This window comes from Epinephelus lanceolatus, chromosome 15 (genome assembly GCF_041903045.1).
Source record: "Epinephelus lanceolatus isolate andai-2023 chromosome 15, ASM4190304v1, whole genome shotgun sequence".
Lineage (NCBI taxonomy): Eukaryota > Metazoa > Chordata > Actinopteri > Perciformes > Serranidae > Epinephelus > Epinephelus lanceolatus.
The window spans coordinates 38,913,686-38,933,398 of NC_135748.1; the positions used below are offsets into that span (position 1 = coordinate 38,913,686).

General features: G+C 44.0%; 2 protein-coding genes across 3 annotated transcripts; both read right to left on the reverse strand.

Annotated features, from left to right (window-relative positions):
* Positions 1-6,969: 6,969 nt before the first annotated feature.
* Positions 6,970-9,338, reverse strand: sstr1a (somatostatin receptor 1a). The gene has a single exon (XM_033642693.2). The coding sequence runs from the start codon at positions 9,250-9,252 to the stop codon at positions 8,098-8,100; it is 1,155 nt and encodes a 384-aa protein (XP_033498584.1). The 5' UTR covers positions 9,253-9,338; the 3' UTR covers positions 6,970-8,097.
* Positions 9,339-10,437: 1,099 nt separating this feature from the next.
* clec14a (C-type lectin domain containing 14A) lies at positions 10,438-16,391 on the reverse strand. 2 transcript variants are annotated; one of them, XM_078175331.1, is made up of 3 exons: positions 16,054-16,391; positions 11,945-12,597; positions 10,438-11,908 (listed from the first exon to the last, which is right to left on the reverse strand). In XM_078175331.1, the coding sequence occupies exons 2-3, from the start codon at positions 12,552-12,554 to the stop codon at positions 11,169-11,171; spliced, it is 1,350 nt and encodes a 449-aa protein (XP_078031457.1). In that variant the 5' UTR covers positions 12,555-12,597; positions 16,054-16,391; the 3' UTR covers positions 10,438-11,168. The 2 variants fall into 2 exon arrangements, with proteins under 2 accessions (XP_078031457.1, XP_033498583.2); XM_033642692.2 differs by having other exon boundaries at positions 10,438-12,597.
* Positions 16,392-19,713: the final 3,322 nt, after the last annotated feature.

Below are 19,713 nucleotides of genomic sequence, written 5' to 3' on the forward strand. Positions count from 1 at the left end.
TTCTGGGATTTATGAATCAAAACACATTTCAAGATGCTTTGAAACATTTTTACTTTTTTGGCTTCATTGAGATTTTAAAATAAAGTTCAGGATTCAAAACTTGACCCTTGAACAGCTAAAAGTCCTGCTACAGAGTCGTCGACCAGTTGAACCTGGACTCCGAGCCTTTCTGCTGAGTTTGGGACCAGTTGGATCTGAAGTAAGGGTGCTTTCACACCTGCTCTGTTTGGTTCAGTTCAGTCAAACTCAAGTTCATTTTCCTCCTCAGTGCGGCCCACTTGTAAATGCTGCCGTGAGAACACAAAGCAGCTCTAGGCAATTATACAACTTTGGAACAACATTAGTCCCTGATTCAGACCAAAGGAGACCACTCTAGGTCTGAAAGCACCCTTAGTCCTCTTGATCTCTAGGACCCAGGGTGAGAGTCCATAGTTGTAGACATTTTGGACTAGGAACTGCCCTTGTACAAAGCTCTGAACCACTTAGACCTGGACTAAGTGCTGCTGAGTTTTGGACCCAGTTGGACCAGTTTCTGTCTCTCTGACTGGTCTCTGGTGTTATGAGTCCGATTTGAACCAAATTCTGTGATTGATGCTCATGTTTGACTGTTTCAGGTTAATGAGGGTAAAAACATGGAGGTCCGTGCATGAAGGTTCCTGTTTGTGGTTCAGGACTCGGAGGTTCAGGGTTTCGGTGTGACTCACAGGACTGTAAATCCTGCAGCCGTCACACTAAAAGCTCCTCAGTAATAATTATGTTGTTACTGCGGAGACTGACTCACCTGTCACCTGTCCATGAACTCCTCACACAGACTGACAGACTCCAGCAGACAGGATGTGAGGTCATGGCGACCACTGACACACAGGTAGAGACTCACCTGGTCCTAAACCTGAACCTGGATCTGAACTTGAACGTGGACGTGAATGCTTTATTAAGGGTCACATAGAAGAAAGTATGCTGTTGTTATTTTGTCACATCAGTCGTTTCATGATGAGTCGTTACTTGCGACCTTTTCCGAACCATAACCAGGTAGTTTTATTAACCATCCATCCATCCATCCATCCATTTTCATCCGTTATCCGGGGCCGGGTCGCAGGGGCAGCAGGCCAAGCAAAGCACCCCAGACATCCCTCTCCCCAGCAACACTTTCCAGCTCCTCCTGGGGGACCCCAAGGCGTTCCCAGGCCAGATGAGATATGTAATCCCTCCAGCATGTTCTGGGTCTGCCACAGGGCTTCCTACCAGTGGGACATGCCCGGAACACCTCCAGCGGGAGGCGCCCAGGAGGATGCTGATCAGATGCCCGAACCACCTCAACTGACCCATTTCGACGCAAAAAAGCAGCAGCTCTACTCTGAGCTTCCTCCGGATGTCCGAACTCCTCACCCTATCTCTAAGGCTGAGCCCAGACACCCCACGGAGGAAACTCATTTCGGCCACTTGTATCTGCAATCTCATTCTTTCGGTCACTACCCAGAGTTCATGACCATAGGTGAGGGTTGGGACGTAGATGCACCAATAAATTGAAAGCTTTGCTTTCTGGCTCAGCTCCCTCTTCACCACGATGGACTGGTGCAGTGCCCGCATCACTGCAGAAGCTGCACCGACCTGCTGATCCATCTCAGGCTCCATTCTACCCTCACTCGTAAACAAGACCCCGAGATACTTGAACTCCCTCGCTTGAGGCAGTAACTCTCTCTTAACCCGGAGAGGGCAAACCACCGGTTTCCGACAGAGGACCATGGCCTCAGACTTGGAGGTGCTGACTCTCATCCCAACTTTTATTAACCTAACTGCCTAAACCCCGCGTTAGTCAAGATACAACACAAAGCACTGACACTTGGACAGAAGCTCTTGGTGTCATTATTGACAGTGTTTCCCTCCTGTAGAATAACATCCTGGGTGCTCAGCGTGGGTGAACAATGCTCCTGTTCTTTTGTTGCACACATATTCATTAGCGTTCACTGTGCACCAATATCATGAGTACTGCCCAGGTGGGAGGCCCCTGTGAGGGCCTGGGGCCTGTTTCACCACATTTTGGTATTTCCTTTGACACATTTAACTAATCAGACTTTATATTTGTCCTTTGAGTGTGATCAGTGCTCAGGAATCACTTTTGTAAATGTGGCCCCTGAATTTGACCCCTGAATGTGGCAATTGAATTTGACCCCTGAAGGTGACAACTGACTTTGGCCCCTGAAAGTGGCAACTGAATTTGGCCCCTGAGTGTGGCCCCTGAATGTGATCCTTAAATGTGGCTCCTGAATGTGACCCCTGAATATGTCGTTTAAATATGGCCCCTGAATGTGGCCCTTGAGGGAGGGGAACAGGTTTTTAACTGGGGACAGATTCAGGATTATTTTACAAAATAAAAGCCACATAATCCTCAGTTGGTTAATTTCACAGGAAATTAAACAAACAACTTCCTGTTATAAAGTTACATCATCACATCCATTAATATCTCATATACACTATAAATTATAAACTATACATCTATATATAAATACTGTATATCTATACCACATGATATATCAGCACTAATATCTATACTACATTATATAGAATATTATAAACCTAAAGCATATATTAATACTTAATATCCATACAATAACTAAAAACAATATTTCTACACTGTACTATACATAATGTTATATATCAGTATGAAGGAATTAAAACAGATTTAAGAGCATTGTTAAAACAGTACAGACAAGTTATAGCAGAATCATCACATGAGAACACAACAGGAAGAAGTGTGTGTGTGTGTGTGTGTGTGTGTGTGTGTGTGTGTGTGTGTGTTGCAGCCTGTTATTAAAGTCACACTGATGGCTTTGTTTTGCCCATGAACTCTTCAACTCTGTTTTATCAGTCCGACTATCTACACACACACACACACACACACACACACACACACACACACACTTCCTCTGCTGTTCCTGCCGTCAGACGACAGGTGAGGGAGTCCTCCTGAACTCTGTTAAAGTGCCTCACCTGAACATCATGTGACCTTTGACCCTCCGGTTTCACCTGAACCCAGAGATCAGATCAATAAGCTCAGACTACATTACCCACAAACCACCTGCAGTTCATCGGCCCTGGTGGAAAGTAGATTCACTCCAGTGCAGCACTAAGTACAAATATGAGGTACTTGTACTCTACATGAGTTTTTATTTAATTTCCTTCATGTCAGGAGGATAAACTGTGAGTGTGTCTCAGACAGAGGACGGACCTCAGCACCAACTCTTACAGTACACAAAACATCACATTTAACCAGGTCATCCTGAAGCTGAGTTTAATACAGGATGATGTCATCTGCTCAGTGAGGGCTGTCTCCTGTCTGTCTCTGTGCGCTGCTTCCTGTGTTCTCTGGTTCTTATCTTCTGCTCTGCTGCCACCTGCTGGATGAATCATGGCGATGCACTGAGGAGTATCTTCATCATCACTTCATGTTCACAGTGTGATCACCTTGTTCTCTCAGTTACAGCTGTCTGAGGCCTACAAGGTCCTCCAGGGTTCTACAGGGTCCTCCAGGATCCTCAAGGGTTCTCCAGGGTTCTCCAAGGTTCCCTAGGTTTCTCCAGGGTCTTCCAGGGTCCTCCAGGTTTCTCCAGGATCCTCCACAGTCCCCCAGGTTTCTCTAGGGTTCTCCAGGTTTCTCCAGGGTTCTACAGGCTTATCCAGGGTTCTCCAGGGTCCTCCACAGTCCTCCAGGGTCATCCCACGGTCCTCTAGGGTTCTCCATGTTTCTCCAGGGTTATTCAGGGTCCTCCAAGGTTCTCCAGGGTTCTCCACAGTTCTCTAGGTTTCTCCAGGGTTCTCCAGGATTCTCCAGGGTCCTCCAAGATTCTCCAGGGTCCTCCAAAGTTCTCTAGGTTTCTCCAGGGTCCTCCAGGGTTCTCCACAGTCCTCCAGGGTCTTCCAGGGTTCTCTAGGATCCTCCACAGTCCTCCAGGTTTCTCCAGGGTCCTCCACAGTCCTTCAGATTTCTCTGAGGTTCTCCAGGGTTTTCCAGGTTACTCCAGGGCCATCCAGGGTTCTCCAGGTTTCTCTGGGGTTCTCCAAGGTTCTCCAGGGTCTTCCAGGGTCCTCCAGGTTTCTCCAGGATCCTCCACAGTCCCCCAGCTTTCTCTAGGGTTCTCCAGGATTCTCCAGGGTTATCCGGGGTCCTCCACAATTCTCTAGGTTTCTCCAGGGTCCTCCAGGGTCCACAAGGTTTCTCCAGGATCCTCCAAAGTCCCCCAGGTTTCTCTAGGGTTCTCCATGTTTCTCCAGGGTTCTACAGGGTTATTCAGGGTCCTCCAAGGTTCTCCAGGGTCCTCCACAGTCCTCCAGGGTTCTCCACAGTTCTCTAGGTTTCTCCAGGGTTCTCCAGGATTCTCCAGGGTCCTCCAAGATTCTCCAGGGTCCTCCAAAGTTCTCTAGGTTTCTCCAGGGTTCTCCACAGTCCTCCAGGGTTCTCCAGGGTCCTCCACATTCCACTGGCTTTCTCCAGGGTTCGCCAAACTCCTCCAGGGTTCTCCAAAGTTCTCCAGGGTCCTCTGGCTGGTCCAGGGGCCCAAACACTTTCACCCAGCTGCTGTGTCAGTGGTTGTTTCTTTCTGTCGTCACATTGAACACATTTTATACACTGAACACAATCAGCCAATCACAGCTCGTATTTCTCACATGAGACACTGAGACACGTTATTATTGATCAGTGTCTTTATTACAGGTGTGATGAGGTCACCTGATGAAGAGCAGGAAGAACTAGAACGTTAATTATATACTTATATTAAACACATTTAAAACAATAGATATAACTTACATAATGATTGTAATGAATGATAATTGTAAATATTTTTAAGTAATAATTATTGCAGTTTGTTTCTGTGTTTCATAAGCATACAGAGATATTGATCTGGTGATTGATCGGAGAGGACCATCACAGCACTTAGATTATTATCCGTGTGTGTGTGTGTGTGTGGTTTGTGCCAACATCACCATGGTAACCCAATCTGTTGCTTCCTGCAGTGTTGCAGCAGACACTGTCCTCCCACTCTGCAGACTGCACACGATATCCCTGACAGCTGAGTACTATGTTTTCTATTGTGACAATCTTTGTCACCAGTCCATGATTTTTCAGATGGATTCTATTCAAGCAGAAACCTACAGGGCCGAAACCTGAAGCCAAAACCTGCCATTCCTCTAATGACCACTTGAGGCTGGCTGCAGAGGCCAGTCACTCCCCATAGACTCCAAGTTTACAGCAAAAATAAACATGTTTACAGCCTGGTACAAAAACAGTTTTGGTCTCTAAAGCTCATTTCAACATTCATGACAACTGTGTGGGGTTGTGTTTTTATAATTCACCTGGTTACACTTTATTAAGGCTTAAGGTTACTCATAATTAAGGGCAGGGCCACTCTGAGTGACAGACTGTCTGCTGATAGTGTCCTCGGCTTCTCAGTCAGATCCACCCCTTGCTCCTCCACAGCGCCAACCTCTTGCCCAAATATGGTCACGACTGGCCCCAAAAAAAGAAGAGGGCGACGGCAGTAATGCTGATCTCAAGGCGTCAAAACAGGAGTCCACAAATCAATGTGTGACATCGCGGTTGCTATGTCCATTCTTTTTTTACAGTCTATGCATCTATTACTCCTTTAATACTCATGTCCTTGAACTTCAGGGACCAGTTTGTGCCGTGACAGCCAATCGGCATTGAGATACTCTGGGGATGTATAACGCTAAGGACGAACTGGCGGAAGTTTATTCAGCGATTTCACATGTGCATGATGCGAATTATTCGCACATATGAAGCGAGTCAACACAAAATATTCTAGCACGAGTAAAGGCCTTTGCACACGAGTCTGTTTATTGTTACACATCTAGAAATAAATACAACCTCACATTGTGTCAATCATGTTTGCACACTGTGTCCGAAACTTTGGTCTGTCATAAAGATTTTCGGAACAGGTTTGATTTTCTGTGTTTTTTGCCTCCATCAGAGTCCTTCGAGACGTTTGACGAAGAATCAGTGAAGAAAATGTGGCGGTGGGACGCAGCCCAGGCAAGACAGACAGACAGGGTGCACACAATCATTTCATAATTCAGCTTTCAACAGGTCAGATATTCAGGTAGATGATGAAGAAGAGGAGGAGGATGTGGAGACAGAGACGGAGGACAGCTCCACCCCTTCATGCAGCTGTGGTGCCAAATGAAAGACAGGGAGTGGTGACAGTCAGATAGGTAACTGCAGAGCAGAGAGGCAAAGGAGGAAATGTGTCTTTTTATTTTGTCACGAATTGCAAATTTTCACAACAAAACACGTTAGAATCAGTGTGCGAGGTTTCTGTGTGTAATGGATAACAGATTATGAAAACTCATCAATAAAAGAAACTCAGACTCAGTGTGCAAAGGCCTTAAGGTGACACGAAAACTTGCATCACGTTTGGTGTCAACACAACATCACACGGGTGGATGAATACTACATATCATATATACACATCACATCAGACATGAATCGCTCCCTTTTACACTGAACAACAATTTAAACACAGCACTTTTATTTTTGCTCCCGTTTTTCACAGGTTTAAGTTAAAGTCGGTTACCATGACGACGTGATGTCAGGTCAAGACCCTGGTGAGGATGACGAGCATGAAGATGAGCTTTCCTGAGACGGTTTCTGACGGTTTGTGCAGAAATTCTTTGGTTATACAAACCATTTGTTGCATCCTTTAAAGTAATCTGATTACAGTGAAATAAGGACAGAGTGTGGTGCTGATCATTAACACTGAAACGTTATTTAATGTGACTCAGTTTATGTACAGAATGAATGAACCGCAGTGAACCTGACCTCATCTTCATCCTCCTCTGTGTCCTGAGCTGTTGTTATGACATCATCAGAGAGGTGACCTTCACACAGCTGACAGGAGATCAGTTCATGACTGATGAGAGTGATGAGATGGAACATAAATCCTCAGATCTGATCAGGGAAAAGCTTTTTATAATCAACTTTATTGATCCATCAACTGAGTCAGATTAGCGCTCAGATTATAGCTCATCATTATCATCGTCATCATCATCATCATCGTCACTTTCGGTGCACCACAACGACAACAACAACAACAACAACAACATGAAACTTAAATGTAAGAAAATATCTTATTTAATAAGAAACAAGTCACCTACAACTCCCAGAGTGCACTTCACTAACAATCAGCCAATCACAGATCTTTTTATTGTAAATAAATAACCAATGAAAATCATTTGTTCGGCAGCTCAGTGGTCAATCACACCTGAACGCATGTTGTCCCAAGTCCACCTGCAGGGGGCGGAGCTAAAGCTGCAGTCTGTTGTCACACACTGGGTGTGTGCGCCCAGGCCGACCTATTGGTACACAACTGTTCACGTGTTTTCCGTCACCTGATCGACCAATCAGATCTACAAACTCGTGTGTAACCTCTGAGGACCAGAACTAGAGCCCTTATCGTGGCCCCTGATGGGCCATCATGGACCCTGGTCGAACCTGAAGGATCTTGGTGGACTGTGGTGGACCACCATGGAACCTGGTGGATCTTCATGGACCCTGGTGAACCATCACGGACCCTGGTGGATCCTGGTGGACTGTAGTGGACCATCATGGACCCTGGTGGATCTTCATGGACCCTGGTGAACCATCACGGACCCTGGTGGATCCTGGTGGACTGTAGTGGACCATCATGGACCCTGGTGGACCATCATGGATCCTAGTGGATCCTGGTGGACCATCATGGACCCTGGTGGGCCATTATGGAACCTGGTGGACCTTGATGGACCATCACGAACCCTAGTGGATCCTGGTGGACTGTAGTGGACCATCATGGACCCTGGGGGACCATCATGGACTACCATGGACCCTGTTGGATCCTGGTGGACCATCATGGAACCTGGTGGATCCTGGTGAACCATCATGGACCTTTGTGAATCATCATGGACCCTGTTGGATCCTGGTGGACCATCATGGAACCTGGTGGATCCTGCTGAATCCTGGTGGAACCTGATATAACCTGACGTTGCACAGGATTTGCAGTCACAGAGCAACACCATAAAAACCCAGTCCTGGTGGTGCCATCAGGGCTCAGACTACATCCTGGAGCTGTTGCTCAGGGGGCAGGTCCTGTCCTCCTCCTGGTCCTCGTGGTGGTTCTGGTCCAGACTGACTCTGCGGCTCTGCAGGGCCGTGCTGTAGTAGTCCAGGTAGTCCAGGGGCTCCTCGGGGGCCTCCATCCAGCGCATACACAGGATCCTCTGGAAAGATCGGCGGAAGTTGTCAGACAGGAAGCCGTAGAGCACCGGGTTGGCGCAACTGTTGGCGTAACCCAAGACAACGGCCAGCTGGCTGAGGGTGGGGTCGTGACGCTGCAGGAAGACGCCCACCAGCTGCACCACGTGGAAGGGCATCCAGCACACCACGAACACCGACACCACCACCGTCACCATCACCGTGATCTTCCTCTCCGACTTCCTGCGCTGCTGCCAGCCGGCCCGCAGCGCCACCGCCCGCAGCTGGCTCAGGATCAGCACGTAGCACAGGCAGATGGCCAACACCGGAAACAGGAAGCCCATCAGGAAGGCGTAGACCGCGAACACTGCCATCCAGCGGTGCTCCGGCTCCGGCATCTGCATGTTACAGGCCACCGAGCCGTCAGAGTTTGGGGCGGTGGAGGAGAAGAGGATGATGGGAAGGATGACCAGCAGAGAGAACATCCACACGCACGCGTTCACCAGCTTGGCCACGGTGGGTCGCCGGTACCGGGACGCCCGCAGCGGGTGCACCACAGCGATGTACCGGTCCACACTGAGCACCGTCAGGCAGTAAATGCTCGTGAACATGTTGATGGCGTCCACACTGAGCACGAGGCGGCACAGCGCGGCGCCAAACGGCCACCGGCGCAGCAGCGCGGCGGTGACGACGAACGGCACGCTCAGCATCAGCAGCTCGTCCGCCACCGCCAGGTTCAGAATGTACAGGTTCGTCGCCGTCTTCATCTTAGCGTACCGGAAGATGACGTAGATGACCATGGAGTTCCCGCTCAAACCGACCACACACACCACCGAGTAGATGGAGGAGATGAGAGCCGCGCTTCCCGCCGAGGGCGCTCCGCCGCCGGATACCGAGCCGTTACCGGCTCCGTTCAGCAGAGAGAAGCCGCCTCCGTCCTCCACTGAGCTCAGAGTGGCGGGAAGAGGAGAAGAAGAGGAGGAAGAGTAGGAAGAGGAGGAGGTGTTCAGCTGCATGACAGAGAGACGATGGAGAGATTCATCCAGGAGAATATAATGAGAGACGAGCCGCTGCTTCAGAGGATCCGGTTCAACCGGAGAGACGCCCCGGTACACAGAGAGACAGGGAGGGAGGGAGACACAGACAGACAGACAGACAGACAGAGACAGACAGACAGAGGATGATGAAGCTTGTAGTTTCCTGGTTATTAAATTGATTGAATATAAAAAAGTTGAGTTTATATTTAAAGATACCGAGAAAAAGTATAATAATAATATTTGATATTTATTTCAAATGTGTAAAAATAGACAGGAAGTTATATTTACAAATAATGAAAAGCAATTTTCAGTGTAGAGTTACTTTGATTTACATAGCCTATTTGAAAAGGAGTGAGAGGAAGTAAACTAATTAAACTCCACCTCTTCTCCAGACAGCTTCCTTCTATAGATAAACCTATAGCTTATACTTTTCTAAATATACCATCGTTATTACCTTATTACTTTGTCACATAAAAATAACCTATGTATATGTATATAATATTAACTACCAAATATCTATCCTACAAAAACCTATTGTGGTATATGATATAACATACCAATACCTGTGACTTACAAATATAAACCAATCCAAAAGCATATACTAACAATTGTCTTTTCCTTACAAAAAATACATAATATTTATCATTTATATATTTTTTTATTATATATATATTAGAATATTATTTATATAATAAAATATTCTATAATATAAAAATAAAATACATATAATACAATATAACATATTCTATTATTACACACTATGAGTTTTGAATTAAATAATCCCATTGAATTATAACCCTCCTCTCCGTCATGGAACAGATTTTTAATATTTTCATGGTTGCAGGTTATTTCTTGCTTTAAACATTATTTGTGCAAAATCATCACGCCCAGAAAATTTAAAATAAAATCTGTAAAAATAATACCAAGTTTTAAATTCACCTCTCAGTCTTTTGTGTCCTTGTGTGTTCATATAATAATGTCACATGACCTGAGGGGGGCTGTCATTTCCTGTCAGGACATTTCTTCTCTTCAGGAAACCACTTTGTAAACACACTGTGGTCACGTTCTGTCCCCACTAAAACCTCTCACTCCACCTCAGCTGAATGTTCCAGACATTAAAGGGTGTCCACATACTTAATGAATGACAAACACACGTTTCCTGTGTTTTAAAAATAAAATGTGAAACTTTATTCAAAACAGCAACATTTTTTTTTATTGATGAAAAAGTAAAAACATTTTATAATAATAACAAATTCAACTAATAAAGTCAGTTTAATTTCCTGACAGATAAAAACACTCATAAACAGAATCAGAAATATTGTCAGATTTAATTTAATGTTTATCTTCTTGTCACTTAATTTAAAGTCATTGACACAAGTTTTTCCAGAACTCTAAAACACATTTACATCAGGTATTTATAAAATAATATTTAGTTTATGCTTTAATAAACTGTTTATTAATTAAATGTATTACATGTACTAATTAATGATTCTGATTAAAGCTTCATTTTTTAAATAATAAATCATTAATTTTGATTTATTAAAAAAAAAAAAAAACTAATCCAGAGGTTTCTAAATGTCCTTTTCTGTTATCTCCAGAAAGTCTGATTCAATGGGAACGTTAAGTGTTTATGTCTAATGTTTTAATCTTAAATTTAAATCAGAAAAAAAATAGCAAATGAGGTTAAAGAGTTTCACCTGTCTCCAGGTGAGCTCCTGTTACCTGAAACAGGAAGCACTGGAACAGAAAACAAACTTGATTGCAAAATATTTTCACTTCAGAAAGTCTGGTTTGAGAAAACATTTTCAACGAAGATAAACTTTTTCTAAATTCCTGGAGTCATTTTGGAGACACTCTGATGATGTCACTGCCAAAAACAACCAATCACAGCTCCCTCATGTCGCTACTTTCTCATTGGCTGTTCCATAGGAGTCCTTGCCATCTTTGCTCTTCATCGCCATCTTCTCCGCCTTCTTCATGGCTCGTTTCTTCGACCGTCTCATCAGGCAGCACTTCACTGTAACTGCGATGATGACCACCAGCACCACCAGCGCTGCCACAGCAATTAGCACTGGGATCAGGATACCACCTGTCGCCGTGTCTGCGCACTCTGGTGAGCCCTCTTCATGCTGTTTCCCATCCTCGTCAGAGCAGAAGCACCTGTAGGAGCCCTCAGTGTTCTGGCAGTTGTGCCTGCAGGTGGCGCCGCCGCCCCTGCTGCACTCGTCAATATCCACACACTTTCCAGTGGCGTTTTTCTGGAAGCCTTTCTCACATGGCAGGCAGATGGTGCTGAAGTTGGCGGGGTTGTCGTCCAGCAGCCGCCACACAGTAGGAGAGCCCCAGCAGCGAACCTCCACCAAGACATTGGGCCAGCACTGCACCGTGATCCTTTTGATGTTGTCATGGTCCAAAATGATGGCGCGGAAATCATCATGGGAGGGATGCTTACATGGGTCTGACCCCTGCGCTGGTTCAGAACTAGGATCAAGACCAGGTCCCTGCAGTTCAGATCCTGTTTCACGCGTCAGGTTAGTTTCTTGTTTTGATCCTTGGCTCGGAAGTTTAGGTTCATGTTGTGGTGGTTTAGATGTAGCAGATGTAGATTCTGGTGTAGCTGGTTGTTTTGGTGCAGGTGTAGATTCTGGTGTAGCTGGTTGTTTTGGTGCAGGTGTAGGTTCTGGTGAAGCAGATGTAGGTTGCGGTGTAGCTGGTTGTGGTTTTGCAGGTGTAGGTTTTGGTGGTGCAGGTGTAGGTTCTGGTGGTGCAGGTGTAGATTCTGGTATAGCTGATTCTGGTGAAGCAGGTTTAACACGGGTCTTACATATGAACTGGAAACTGTCCTTACAGGTGACAGAGATCAGACCCCACTTGGTTACCGTCGATCCATCCAACTCTCCCTTTAGTGCTGCACAGCGATCCGATGTGCAGCTATACACTGGTTCCTTGATCCAGCGGTTCACCTGCGAGTCCTGACTGCCATCCTCTATCCACTTGAATCCTTTAAGTGGCATTGTAGGAACAACACACTGGTTCTTGACCTTCCTCAGTCCGACCCAGAAGGTGAATTCCTTCTGTAGTGGGGACGCCAACTTGGAGACAAGCCTGAGGATATCTGTGACCTCCCGGTTAGTGGCGAGGGTGGTGAGGACGCCAGGAGAACAGTCCTTCAGGGCCTGGTCAAAGGTGACATTGGTGGGGTGGATGGTGTACTGTGGTGGTTCAGCCGAGATGTTTCTGAACAAGACCAAGAGATAAATCCAGCAAAACCAGATCTCCATCTTCTGTGATAATGATGATGATGATGATGATGATGATGTCAGTCTGCGAAAAACAGAAAAACAAACACATCATGATAATCAATGATAATGTCAACACAGCTGAACCGTGTGCGTGTGTGTGTGTGTGTGTGTGTGTGTGTGTGTGTGTGTATACATATGTAGGTAAATACAATATAGTATATAGTAGTCTGAGTATATGATATGACAGTTGGAATATATGGAATGAAAGTTGGTATATATAGAATGAAAGGAAGTTGGAATATATGGAATAAAAGTTGGAATATATGGAATGAAAGTTTGAATATATGGAATGAAAGTTGGAATACATAGAATGAAAGTTTGAATATATAGAATGACAGTTGGACTATATGGAATGAAAGTTGGAATATATGGAATGAAAGTTTGTATATATAGAATGAAAGTTTGAATATATAGAATGACAGTTGGACTATATGGAATGAAAGTTGGAATATATGGAATGAAAGTTGGAATATATGGAATGAATGAAAGTTGGAATATATGGAATTAAAGTTGGAATATATGGAATGAAAGTTGGTATATATAGAATGAAAGGAAGTTGGAATATATGGAATGACAGTTGGACTATGTGGAATGAAAGTTGGAATATATGGAATGAAAGTTGGTATATATAGAATGAAAGGAAGTTGGACTATATGGAATGAAAGTTGGAATATATGGAATGAAAGTTGGTATATATAGAATGAAAGGAAGTTGGAATATATGGAATGACAGTTGGACTATATGGAATGAAAGTTGGAATATATGGAATGAAAGTTGGTATATATAGAATGAAAGTTGGAATATATGGAATGAAAGTTGGTATATATGGAATGAAAGTTGGAATATATGGAATGAAAGTTGGTATATATAGAATGAAAGTTGGAAGAGTTGTCAGCATCCACTCAGAATTCTCAAGTTTCATTTTAAAAATTTCAATTTTATCACAAATATTATCATTCCATATAATTAAACTTTTATTCTCTCTCTCCTTCTATATATAGATATGTTCAAGGTTCATTCCATATTTTCAAGCTTTCATTCTATTTATTACGGTTTTAGTCAATATATTCAAGTTCCATTCTATATGTTCAAAGTTGATTCCATATATTCAAAGTTTTATTCTATATATCTGATTTTATTCTGTACAGTCACGTTTCATTCTATATATTCAAACTTTCACTCTATATATTAAAGTTTAATTTCATATATTCATGTTTCATTCATTATTTTGAATGAATGAATGAATGAATGACTATATTTCAAACCAAAGTTTAAAACAATGTTGTGATTTCAAAAAAACAAAAACAAAACAGAAATGTTTGAGAAGGAGTAGGTAGAAGTAAAACTTATATGTTCCTACCCCTCTTTCAATTTACTTCTATTAACTTAAATTCTTTGCACCAATTTTTTATATATATTTCCTCTATTAACTTAAATTATTTGCACAATTTCTTACATGTATATATAGTTACATACAACAATAAACCCATTTTTACAACCCAATTTTCTAATTATATTACATTCCTAAATTATTTACAATAAACCTGGTGATACTTAATAAATACAAATTTCCCTAAAACAGCTTTTCCCATTCCCAGGGTTTGTTTTTTGTGCAGTTTTTAAAAATGGTTTACATTTATACTTTCTTTAAGCTCATCTGCCAACCCATTCCACAAATCCACCCCACACACTGAAATACACAGACTTTTTTTAGTTGTACAAACACACTGTTTTTTAAAGTTAAGCTTTCCTCTCACGTTATAACCCCCCTCCCTGTCACAAAACATTTTTTGTATGTTACCCGGAAGTGAATTATTTCTTGCTTTGAACATGATCAATGGTTAATGCAGTTTCAAATTTGACCAGATCCATACATTTTAATGCATGTGACATTAAAAACAGAGTGTGTCTTCCCTATACCCAATATTATGTATTATCCTTATTGCTTTCTTCTGATGCATAATGGCTGCAAGTGTTGCCCCAAACTTCCACACAGTACAGCAGATATGGTTATACAAGTGAGGAATACAGATTGCAATGCTCTTTGCCAGTTTTTTCTTATGTAACTGATCTGGAGTTTTTCGTCTACGATCACACCGAAAAAATTCTTTCAATGTTAACATTGTCAATTGTCATCTGTATATCTGTGTGTACATTTTTGTTCCCAAACAACATAAATTTAGTTTTATTCATTAAAGGGGAACTAATGTTTTTTTCAACCTGGGCCCTATTTTCTGATCTACTTTTGTCTAAATGAGTGATAGGATGTTCAGTATTTGACATTTCTCCAGTACGAAGCTAGGGCTGACCTGCCTGCAGCCCGTGAGTGTGCACTATATTAAATAATAGGGCACTCAGACAGCGTCAAACAACGTCAAAATACATCCACTAAAAGTGCATTTCTTTCACACAGATAGGCTCGGATTGTTAGTATAATTATCAGACGACATAACGGAAAGGAGAAATGAACGTCTGTGTTTAGCTGGATTCGGACATGTTATTCTGCCTGTTGCAATTTTAGTATATGTGCTACCGAAGTAACACTGCTCCCTCTCTCTCCTCATCCGCTCTTCAGTTTCAATGAGCTCTGCATCCGTGTACGTCCGCGTACTCCATGTTCAAATAAATACGGTCCATCCAGATCCAGTTGGTCAAAATCGGGTATAAATTCGGACATGTTTGTTGTGGCAAGTCAAGTCTGGTTCTGAAATCTCACGTCTCATGAGATTTGAGTTATTGCAGGAAGTTACCGCTGGAGTGACCTTACAAATGCGAAGAGTTACTCTGTTTGGAGTAGTCATGGCTGAATTTTTACCAGATTTTGACCAAGTGGATCTGGATGAGCCATTTGAATTTGATGACCGCCCGTATTTACTTGAACACGGAGTACACGGACGTACACGGATGCAGAGCTCATTGAAACTGAAGAGCGGACGAGGAGAGAGCGGGAACAGTGTTACTCAGGTAGCCTCCCTTGTTGTCAAAGAGCAATCGCCCCTGATTTCCAGGCATATTATAGGATGACTCAAGCGAGCTTCCCCTGTTTGAAAGACCAGTAGCCGCCACTAGTCTGAGGTTAGCACTGTTGGAATATCACCTGAACTTACTGTGGACTGACAAATCAGAGTTTAAACTTCTTCAGTCTAACCACTGAGCAAATTGCGGAAAAACCCAGTTGCACCGTTGTGGTTCAGTAATGATCGAGGGTCAATGAAAACAATTTCAACGTTCAAGCTCACAGTGTTTTCCTGTGTCGTAAGCCACTCATTTGACTTCTTCTTTTTAGGATATAATATAATAATAGGATCATTATAAAGAAAAGTTTTAGGTAAAAGAAAGCAAAGGAAATTAACTAGGACTAAGTGGACATGAGACATGAGACATCCTAAAGAGGAGGAAAGGAGGAAGCTTCTTGTCTGATGGATCCTTATCACTTTAATTGTTTCTGATAAACTGACACAAATCTGACTTCTCTTACCGTCTGTGTCTTCAGCACAAATCAGAGTCATTCAGTGTCTCTCCTCTTTTCTCCAACTTCCTCTTCTTCAGTTTCTCCTTCTTTTCTTTGACTGTTCAGTCAGATGTTTCTCCACCTTCTTCTCCTTCAGTGTCTTCTTCTCGTCTTGTAGTTTTCAGTGGTGCTTGCTTCTCTTTTACGTACTTTATCCTCTAGTCTCCTCTCTTCTCCTGCACTCCTATCCTCAACACCTTCGTCTCCTCCTTCAGGTTCCTCAGTCTCTCACTTAACTTCTATAATACGTTTTCCCAGTTAGTCCTGATTTCTCCTCCACAGTAGCTCCACTGACAGACTGACTGCCGGCCTCACCCCTCGAACACCCCCCCTCCCGCCCCCCCCATCACCACCACAGGAAGTGTGCTGTGTCTTGATATGGCGAGCCAGTTTCCTCCAGAGAAACACTGCCACTGTAACCGCTGAAACCTGAATCAAGTCTGAATTCCATCATTAGTGTTTCCCACAGTAGGTAAACTTCAGTGCTCCTGCACACAGTGCAGCCTAAACCACATATACATAATGTAGAGTAACTCTGCTGAGTATCTGCTCTGTGATTGGCTGAGAGAAGGAGATATTCAAGGCACGTTTGTAACTCTGACCGCACCTGTCAGAGAGTCCAGAAGATTTATTTTATTCTCACTCCAGGTCAAAACATCATTTATCATGGGCGCCCTTAGGAATATCTGAGTAATTATTGGTACTAAATAGTGGAGGAGATGAGAATAATTTAAGTTAATACACAGTTTTATTTCCCCCTCCATGACTTGCCATCATAACATGATGGAGGTTTGCATGTCCCTGTGACCCTGGGGGCTACGTTGTCCAGGGTAAAAAGCTCCTGATAGGGTCTCCCAACGCAGAGTTGTCCCAGGGAAGGAGCCAGACTAAAGGTCCTGATCACACAGAAAGCGTTTTAGCAGCTGGTGCCTTTTTCTAATTGCTTTTAATAAGAATGAAGCTTTTTGCTCGCAGCTTTTCCGTTGCGATGTGCCTCACGTTTCTGCGTTCTAGGCTGCTCCTCAAGTTGAAAAAACTTCAACTCAGAGCAAAAAAAAAATGCCACACGTCATCTCTCTTTTTGGTCATCTTTTTTCCCATGGTCGAATCAGATGATGTGAGAGGCGGGCCTTCTACAATGAAGGAGAAACTGGTGGTAGCTGTTGCTGTATACCCAGGGCTATACGCGCAATGACAGACAGCAGGTTGTCAAACTGCCCCTGAGTCATCCTAAAATATGCCTGGAAATCAGGGGCGATTGCTCTGAGACAACAAGGGAAGCTGAACTTCCCCTAAAATTTCATAGAAGAAATGGTCAAATATGCACTATTGAATTTACATTAAAATAAGAATTTACATTGCATTAAACGTGCACTAGGATGCGTTTAACATCATGACTATGATGTTCAAACGTCAGCTGTTTATCACCAGTTTTCAAACACGACCTCCCTGTCATACATTCTCGTGTCAGCACGATGTACGCGGAGCCTCCCAGCATTCCTATGTGACAGCGCTGAGCACGTTTTTTTCATGCAGCAAAGCGAGACGGTCATTGGATAAAGGCGACATAATTGTCACTTCCAGTGACGTTCAGCTTCCCTGGGACCTAATGCAGAGTGCCGTCCGGAGTTCCTTATTTCCATAAGCCATGTAGCTCATTTTCACCATTTGTACAGTACGCACACAACACACACTGTAAATAAAGACATATACGTTGCATTATTGCGACCATCACAGACCATTTTCTGCAAAAGCAGCGGAGGGCAGAATTCATATATAAATAAATGTGTGTTTCAGTAATATTTGAGAATGTTCAGGGAATGTTGCTATATAGCACTGTTTGTTACCTGGGCCAGTGTTAAGGTGCTGCTCCTTTCAGGGAAACTTATTTTGAGAGAAAATCAGTTTGGGTGGTGTAGACACAGTTCAGGTGTTTAAACCCATCTGAAAATCTTTGAGGTGTGTGTTGCTGTGGTTCTGTGACATGAGTGTGGTTGAAAAAACGGCTTCAATTAAATGTTCCTTTTCTAAGTTACTGCCTCGCTACAATATGACACATTTTATGATGTAAACTTAAAGTGAGCTTCCCCTGTTTGAAAGACCAGCAGCCGCCACTGCTGGAAATGGCCATGATGGAGGAGAAGCTCCTGGACCAACTGGTGGGACTCCCTGTGATCCACCCTCTTTTTTAGGGTCTCATGTACCCACACAGATCTCTGTTTCTCTGTGCCCAACAAACTATTTACTAACAGCGTTACAAGCATTTTTTTTTTTGTTTGTTTTTTTTTTTACTGGTGGCATTCAATCTTAAAAAAGCAGTGTAATGCGCCTCATGTTTTGCAACCTGCAAAACGCTTTCTGTGTGATTGTGATTTAATATACTGTGATAAATCAGCTGAGAATGAGCTGGAACATCTCACCCAGAACAGGGAAACTGGGGCCTCTTCCTTGAGCCAGACCTGGGAGGAAGGCCAGCTGGTGAGCGTCTAATGGCCAGGCCTTAATCCATGGGGCCCACTTAGGCTCAGGCCAAAAAAATGACATGGAATCTGTGCCCACTGGCAGGGATAGGCATTGCAGTTGGGTGCATTGTGTGTTGGGCAGCAGGTAGGGGCGGGGACCCAGGCGTACTGACCCCTGGCTTTGCAAACTGGCTCTGGGGATGTGGAACGTCTCCTCTCTGGCAGGGAAAGAACTGCAGCAGGTGCAGGAAGTGTAGCGGTACGAAGTAGATATAGTTGGGCTCACCTCTATGCATAGCACTGGTTCTATAACCAAACTCCTGGAGAGGTGCTGGGCTCTTGCTGTTTCTGAAGTTGCTGTGTTGGAGTTCTCCCCAGGGAACAAGAAGGTCGCCTCTATGCGACTATGAGTAGCTGAGAGGAGGTCTCTGATTGATGTTTGTGCTTATGCACCAAACAGCAGTTCAGAGTACTCACTCTGAGTCTCTAGGGTGCATCCTGGAAAGGGTACTCACTGCGGACTTTGTAGTTCTACTAGGGGACTTCATCACTCACATTGGCGACAATGGAGAAACCTGGAGGGGGGTGATCGGGAAGAACAGTCTGCCTGATCTGAACCTCAGTGTTGTTTTGTTATTGGACATCTGTGCTAATCACTGATCGACCATAGCAAACACCATGTTCCAGCATAGGGAGGATTTTTAGAGTACCTGGTTCCAGAACACCTCAGACAAAAATTGATGATCAACTTTGGTGTTGTATTATCAGATCTGCGGCCGTGTGTCTTGAACACCTGGGTGAAGAGAGGAGCAGAGGTGTCAACTGATCATCACCTGATGATGAATTGGATCAGATGGCGGGGGAGGGTGCCGGACAGACCTGGTAGACCCAAACATGTAGTGAGGGCAAAGAACTTTTCGTGTATCCAGGGGGAGGTTGGGAACATCAAATCAGAGTGGGCCATAGTCAAAAACTACTCCAGTGTGGAGGTGGCTGCTAGAAGTTATGGTTGGAAGGTCATCGGTGTCAGTCGTTGTGGCAACCAAAGAATCTGCTGGTGGACACCAGTAGTAAAGGAGGTTGTTGGGCTGCAGAAGGTGGTATTTTCAGGCTTTGTTGGCCCAGGGGTTGCTGAAACAGCACCTGGCCAGAAAGACTGCTGCTA

What these genes read in the sequence shown, in the direction of transcription:
- clec14a (XM_033642692.2), bottom strand. Translation starts at nt 12,554, where the DNA reads ATGGAGATCTGGTTTTGCTGGATTTATCTCTTGGTCTTGTTCAGAAAC.
- sstr1a (XM_033642693.2), bottom strand. Translation starts at nt 9,252, where the DNA reads ATGCAGCTGAACACCTCCTCCTCTTCCTACTCTTCCTCCTCTTCTTCT.